The sequence below is a fragment of the Oncorhynchus tshawytscha genome, linkage group LG25, assembly GCF_018296145.1.
Source record: "Oncorhynchus tshawytscha isolate Ot180627B linkage group LG25, Otsh_v2.0, whole genome shotgun sequence".
Lineage (NCBI taxonomy): Eukaryota > Metazoa > Chordata > Actinopteri > Salmoniformes > Salmonidae > Oncorhynchus > Oncorhynchus tshawytscha.
Window position 1 is genome coordinate 45,107,024 of NC_056453.1, and position 7,500 is coordinate 45,114,523.

The window sequence follows — 7,500 nt, forward strand, 5'->3', positions numbered from 1 at the left end:
AGTTAGATTTGGGTTTGTCATTTAGCTGAACATTTAATAAATGGGGCTCTCTCTGTACATACATTAGAAACATGTCATGATATTGAATCCGGTGACCCTCTTCAGTTTATGCTCTGATGAGATGTTAGAGACTATTTTTAAGATTAAGAACTCATGGCACAGAGTTGGAGGCCATCTAACAGCACCAAAACAGAATCCTCAATTACGTGTTTTCAAATTCCCAAATTAGATATCTGTTGTTTCGCACGCACAGAAAGAGAGAAATCCAAATCCACTATCCTAAAGACTTCCAGCACCTGCAAATAAATTATCACCTAGAAACTAAATCCATTCTCAGACACCATGGACACATTTTGACCATCCAACCATAGTCCTTAAAACGTTTTAGTACGGTGGGCTAAAACAGGGTCACACAGAGTATTTATTGGTAGCAGTAAACACATCTACGAAGGTATACACCTCACACACATAGTTATGGGCTGAAAAAAAGACACCTGTATCATGTCAGACATCGAGTTGAAATGTATTACATTTTGAGTTTGCATCCCAATATTACAATTGATACACATCACAGAAGACTGAAATATCACAACACCACTTGACATACAAACACTGGATTTTCAAAATATTCAAAATAAAAAAATAATGAATATTTTGAATAAAAAAAAATATGAATATTTCAAAATATTCATTACATTCCACACATGAGGTCACTAGGTCATTTTACTACCAAACTAATGGTATGGTCCATAACTCATACCTTCCTCTTCCGCACTGTGCACTAAGGCCAATCAAACAAAATGTTGCAATATTGAACGTTCGCTCCCGTCCGCACATGTTCATGGGATACTTTTCAAGGAGGTGAGTGGACGCGGAACCAGACTTGTGGATGGTCGCAGAAGGTACACATTAGGCATTAGGTTAATTTATGTGTAGAAGATGAGTTCAGGTATCTGTCCCCCTTGGACTCCGGTTCCGTTGGTACTGTCTGACGAACACTGGAACTGAAACGTCACCTTCCCAGACTGCACCTCCGTCATGCCTTCCTGTCCAAAGTAACTCAACTCGCTCCCATCCAGTACCACGCTGGCCGTGTAGAACATATCCTGTTCTATCTGCACAGGGTACTCAAACCACACGAGGAACGTGTTGCTAGAACCATCAGAGAAGTATTTACTCAGGTTCTGCCCGAGAAGAAGGCCCTGGCGTTTGAGCTCAATCTTAGCCGAGTACTCCGCCGATCCGCAGCTGGAGCCATAGAGGCCGAACCCAGCGATGAAGATGCGTTGGTCCACTGTGAACTGAATGCTGTCGCAGCGCCCCCGGTAGCGCCACTGGTTGCTCCGGTAGGCACAGGACTGGAAACGGTGGCATTGCTGAGGAGACAGGCCCTTCCGTGGTTGGCTGGCGAACAGGAGGTCCGGTTTCTTGGCTGCGGTGTACCACAGGAAGATGTCGTTGGTTTCGTTCAGGGTCAGGACGCCTGATTGAGCGGCACCGTTGGCAAAGTCATCCAATGTCATGGTGGGGATGCGAATGAGGAATACGGCCTTGCCCAGCACCTACAAAAGAAAGAGGGTTTATTCATTCATTTATTCAAAACAATATATACAGTTGAAGTCAGAAGTTTACATACACCTTAACCAACTACATTTAAACTCAGCTTTTCACAATTCCTGACATTTAATCCTAGTTAAAAATCCCTGTTTTAGGTCAGTTAGGATCACCCCTGTATTTTAAGAATGTGAAATATTAGAATTATAGTAGAGATGATCATTTATTTCAGCTTTAATTTCTTTCATCACATTCCCAGTGGGTCAGAAGTTTACATTAGTATTTGGTAACATTGCCTTTAAATGGTTTAACTTGGGTCAAATATTTCGGGTAGCTTTCCACAAGCTTCCCACATAAGTTTGGTGAATTTTGGCCCATTCCTCCTGACAGAGCTGGTGTAACAGAGTCAGGTTTGTAGGCCTCCTTGCTCGCATACGCTTTCTCAGTTCTGCCCACAAAAATTGTTTGTACAGATGAACGTGGTACCTTCAGGCATTTGGAAATTGCTCCCAAGGATGAACCAGACTTGTGGAGGTCTAAAATAAATTCTGATGTCTAGGCTGATTTCTTTTGATTTTCCCCCATGATGTCAAGCAGAGAGGCACTGGGTTTGAAGGTAGGCCTTGAAATACATCCACAGGTACGCTCCAATTGACTCAAACGATGTAAATTAGCCTATCAGAAGCTTCTAAAGCCATGACATCATTTTCTGGAATTTTCCTAGCTGTTTAAAGGCACAGTCAACTTAGTGTATGTAAACTTCTGACCCACTGGAATTGTGATGCAATGAATTATAAGTGAAATAATCTGTCTGTAAACAATTGTTGGGGGAAAAAAGTAGATGTTCTAACCGACTTGCCAAAAGTACAATTTGTTAACAAGAAATTTGTGGAGTGGTTGAAAAACTAGTTTTAATGACTCCAACCAAAGTGTACGTAAACTTCCGACTTCAACTGCATATATTAAAACCACACCTGGTAAAACCTAAATACTTAACACACTAGAAACTGAGGAGCCATACAATGTACTCCTAAACATGCCATACTATTGTATATCAGCATAAGATATCATCAATAATTATATTCATAAGAGAATGTAGTGACCTTCACCCAACACTCATGTTGCCAAACATACCCTTGTAAAACTGACCATCCTACCGGTCCTCGACTTCGGTGATGTCATCTATAAAATAGCCTCCAACACTCTACTCAACAAATTGGATTCAGTCTATCACAGTGCCATCCGTTTTGTCACCAAAGCCCCATATACTACCCACCACTGCGACCTGTACACTCTCGTTGGTTGGCCCTCCCTTCATACTCGTCGCCACTGGCTACAGGTTATCTACAAGTCTCTGCTAGGTAAAGCCCCGCCTTATCTCAGCTCACTGGCAACCCCACTCGTAGCATGCGCTCCAGCAGGTATATCTCACTGGTCACCCCCAAAGCCAATTCCTCCTTTGGTCGCCTTTCCTTCCAGTTCTCTGCTGCCAATGACTGGAACGAACTGCAAAAATCACTGAAGCTGGAGACCCATATCTCCCTCACTAACTAACCAGCTGTCAGAGCAGCTCACAGATCACTGCACCTGTACAAAGCCCATCTGTAAACAGCCCATCTATCTAGCTCATCCCCATACTGTATATATTTATTTATCTTGCTCCTTTGCACCCCAGTATCTCTACTTGCACATTCATCTTCTGCACATCTACCATTCCAGTGTTTAATTGCTACATTGTAATTACTTCACCACCATGTCCTATTTATTGCCTTAACTCCCTTATCTTACCTCATTTGCACTCACTGTATATAGACTTTTTGTTTTCTTTTTTCTACTGTATTATTGACTGTATGTTTGTTTCCTCCATGTGTAACTCTGTGCTGTTATATGTGTCGAATTGCTACGCTTTGTCTTGGCCAGGTCGCAGTTGTAAATGAGAACTTGTTCTCAACTAGCTTACCTGGTTAAATAAAGGTGTTCTCAACTAGCCTACCTGGTTAAATAAAGGTGAAATAAACATTTAAAAAACACCTAGCAACTTCGTCAACCTCTTGCCATAATGGCTAAAATGTTGGGTTGCTAGTTACTGTCATTGTTGCTGTAATCCAGCAAGTAATACCTTGCGTTTGTTGTCGATGGAGGTGGTGAGGTCCTGTCTCTGACACTCTGCCTCGGCCCAGCTCAGAGCTGCCTCAAACACCACCTCCTCTTTGGCGTTGAGGGTCTCTCTCTGGAGGATACTCTCTAGTGTCTGGGAGTCGATGTCAGTGAAACCCTCAGACCGCAGGGCCAGCTCTGCCTGGGCATCAATCACCTGGTGGGATGAGGATGGACAGCGTGAATAATCTGTAGGCTATAGATGCGTTTTGGCTGCATCCTTCTTCAGCATGCAGAGACACTGATCAAATTGAAGATAACAGACAACATCAATGATAAACGCATTTTAGCCCAAAATATACCGATCAAAAATATAAACACAACATGTAAAGTGTTGATACCATGTTTCATGAGATGAAATAAAAGATCGCAGAAATGTTCCATACGCACAAAAAGCTTATTTTTCTAAAATGTGCACAAATTTGTTTACATCCCTGTTATAGGTAGCATTTCTCCTTTGCCAAGATAAACCTTCCACCTGACATGTGGCATATCAATAAGCTGATTAACCCCTAAGGTCCATGTTTGCACCCCCGAGGAAATCTAATTTGCAAATTAAGCTAGATGCTTCTCTGTTCACTGCATCAGTCCACATCTGTAAGGTTAAAGAGATAGAGGTCTTTAGGTGTTTATCAGACCAGGAGTCCCTAAAAGCGGCCTTCTCACAAAATCGTCTGTAGCGTCCGAACGGTTTGTTCTCCATTTTGCCCTACGACCCCAACAAGAGTCTTGGGACCTGTCTGAAGTCAGTACAGCCAATCCGCCAACTTCTTTCTGTAGCATCCAAACAGTTTGGGATACACACTAACATGACCCCTCTGTGGAAAGATGAGACTCTCACAACCACGCACATATTGTTGTTTTGCTGTAGGACATCCACAGGCCTCACAACCACCCACATATTGTTGTTTTGCTGTAGGACATCCACAGGCCTCACAACCACCCACATATTGTTGTTTTGCTGTAGGACATCCACAGGCCTCACAACCACCCACATATTGTTGTTTTGCTGTAGGACATCCACAGGCCTCACAACCACCCGCATATTGTTGTTTTTCTAGGACATCCACAGGCCTCACAACCACCCGCATATTGTTGTTTTCTAGGACATCCACAGGCCTCACAACCACCCACATATTGTTGTTTTGCTGTAGGACATCCACAGGCCTCACAACCACCCGCATATTGTTGTTTTGCTGTAGGACATCCACAGGCCTCACAACCACCCGCATATTGTTGTTTTTCTAGGACATCCACAGGCCTCACAACCACCCGCATATTGTTGTTTTTCTAGGACATCCACAGGCCTCACAACCACCCACATATTGTTGTTTTGCTGTAGGACATCCACAGGCCTCACAACCACCCGCATATTGTTGTTTTGCTGTAGGACATCCACAGGCCTCACAACCACCCGCATATTGTTGTTTTTCTAGGACATCCACAGGCCTCACAACCACCCGCATATTGTTGTTTTTCTAGGACATCCACAGGCCTCACAACCACCCACATATTGTTGTTTTTCTAGGACATCCACAGGCCTCACAACCACCCGCATATTGTTGTTTTGCTGTAGGACATCCACAGGCCTCACAACCACCCACATATTGTTGTTTTGCTGTAGGACATCCACAGGCCTCACAACCACCCACATATTGTTGTTTTGCTGTAGGACATCCACAGGCCTCACAACCACCCGCATATTGTTGTTTTTCTAGGACATCCACAGGCCTCACAACCACCCGCATATTGTTGTTTTTCTAGGACATCCACAGGCCTCACAACCACCCACATATTGTTGTTTTGCTGTAGGACATCCACAGGCCTCACAACCACCCGCATATTGTTGTTTTGCTGTAGGACATCCACAGGCCTCACAACCACCCGCATATTGTTGTTTTTCTAGGACATCCACAGGCCTCACAACCACCCGCATATTGTTGTTTTTCTAGGACATCCACAGGCCTCACAACCACCCACATATTGTTGTTTTGCTGTAGGACATCCACAGGCCTCACAACCACCCGCATATTGTTGTTTTGCTGTAGGACATCCACAGGCCTCACAACCACCCGCATATTGTTGTTTTTCTAGGACATCCACAGGCCTCACAACCACCCGCATATTGTTGTTTTTCTAGGACATCCACAGGCCTCACAACCACCCACATATTGTTGTTTTTCTAGGACATCCACAGGCCTCACAACCACCCACATATTGTTGTTTTTCTAGGACATCCACAGGCCTCACAACCACCCGCATATTGTTGTTTTTCTAGGACATCCACAGGCCAAGACTCGTCTGAAGGTCCCCCGGTACCAGTTGAAAACATGTATGGAAGTATATATGGAGACTGTTTAGAACCAAAAATCAGGGGTTAAATACTGATGTCCTTTCCTGATGTTTCTTCTATTTCTCAGATATAGGACAGACACGTCAGAACAAACTTCCTTTAGATATTTTGAGGGGGACTATGTGTTGTTCTATGTAGTGAATATGTGACAGGTTCCCAAAAATGTTACGCCCCTGAAAACAGGGGAGAAATAAATATGTAACATTTTTCATTTAATACATGTGTTTGATACTTCAAGGGGTCTTAAAACTCTAAATCAAGGAGCAAAAACAAAATCATGGTTATGGCCTTAATAAAACAATTAATTACATCTTAGTAGAACCACTCCCCCTCACCCACCTCCATCAGCTTGGACAGGGCTTAGACTCACAATGCCACAGATTTGTCAAGTTTTGAGGGAGCATGCAATTGGCATGCTGACTATTGGAGTGTCCACCAGAGCTGTTGCCAGAAAACAAAATGTTAATTTCTCTACTATAAGCTACCTCCAACGTAGTTTTAGAGAATTTGGCAGAAAGACCAGCTTGCCTCACAAACGCAAGACCACGTGAAACTTTGTTAGCCCAGGACCTCCACATCCAGCTTCTTCACCTGCGAGATCACCTGAGACCGTCCACCCGGACAGCTGATGAAAATGTGGGTTTGCACAACCAAATCATTTCTCTACAAACTGTCAGTAACTGTTTCATCCATCTCTGTGGCTCATCATCCTGTGACTTGACTGCAGTTCGGTTTTGTAACCGACAAAATGCTCACCTTCAATGGCCACTGCAATCCTGGAGAAGTGTGCTCTTCACGGATTAATCCAGGTTTCAACTGTGCAGGTGGCAGACAGTGTGTATGGCATCGTGTTGTCGAGCAGTTTGCTGATGTCAACGTTGTGAACAGAGTTCCTCATGGTGGTGGTGGTGTTATGGTATTGGCAGGCATAAGCTATGGACAACGAACACTATTGCATTTTATCTATGGCAATTTGAATGCACAGAGATACCATGTCGAGGTCCTGAGGCCTGTTGTCGTGCCATTCAGCCACCCCCACATGTCGCAAGGATCTGTACACAATTCCTGGAAGCTGAAAATGTCCCACTTCTTCCAAGGCCTGTATACTCACCAGACATGTCACTGATTGAGCATGTTTGGGATGCTCTGGATCGACGTGTATGACAGCGTGTTCTAGTTCCCGTCAATATCCAGCAACTTCACACAGCCATTGAAGAGGAGTGGGACAACATTCCACAGACCACAATCAACAGTCTGATCAAATCTATGCGAAGGAGATGTGTGGTGCTGCATAAGGCAAATGTTGGTCACACCAGATACTGACTGGTTTTCTGATCCATGCCTCGACCAACAGATGCATATCTGTATTCCCAGTCATGTGATATCCACAGATTTTGTCCTAATTTATTTATTTCAATTGACTGATTTCTTTATAT

At 43.7% G+C, this 7,500-nt stretch overlaps 1 protein-coding gene across 1 annotated transcript in view; it reads right to left on the reverse strand.

Annotated features, from left to right (window-relative positions):
• Window positions 1-864: 864 nt before the first annotated feature.
• Window positions 865-7,500, reverse strand: part of LOC121840770 (BTB/POZ domain-containing protein 3-like) — a 28,027-nt gene continuing 21,391 nt past the window's right edge. Inside the window, exons 5-6 of the mRNA XM_042305860.1 lie at window positions 3,674-3,868; window positions 865-1,562 (exon numbers count right to left, since the gene is read on the reverse strand). Of these exons, the coding sequence (XP_042161794.1) occupies window positions 927-1,562; window positions 3,674-3,868 (831 nt within the window). The 3' untranslated portion in view covers window positions 865-926. The remainder of the gene's footprint in view (window positions 1,563-3,673; window positions 3,869-7,500) is intronic.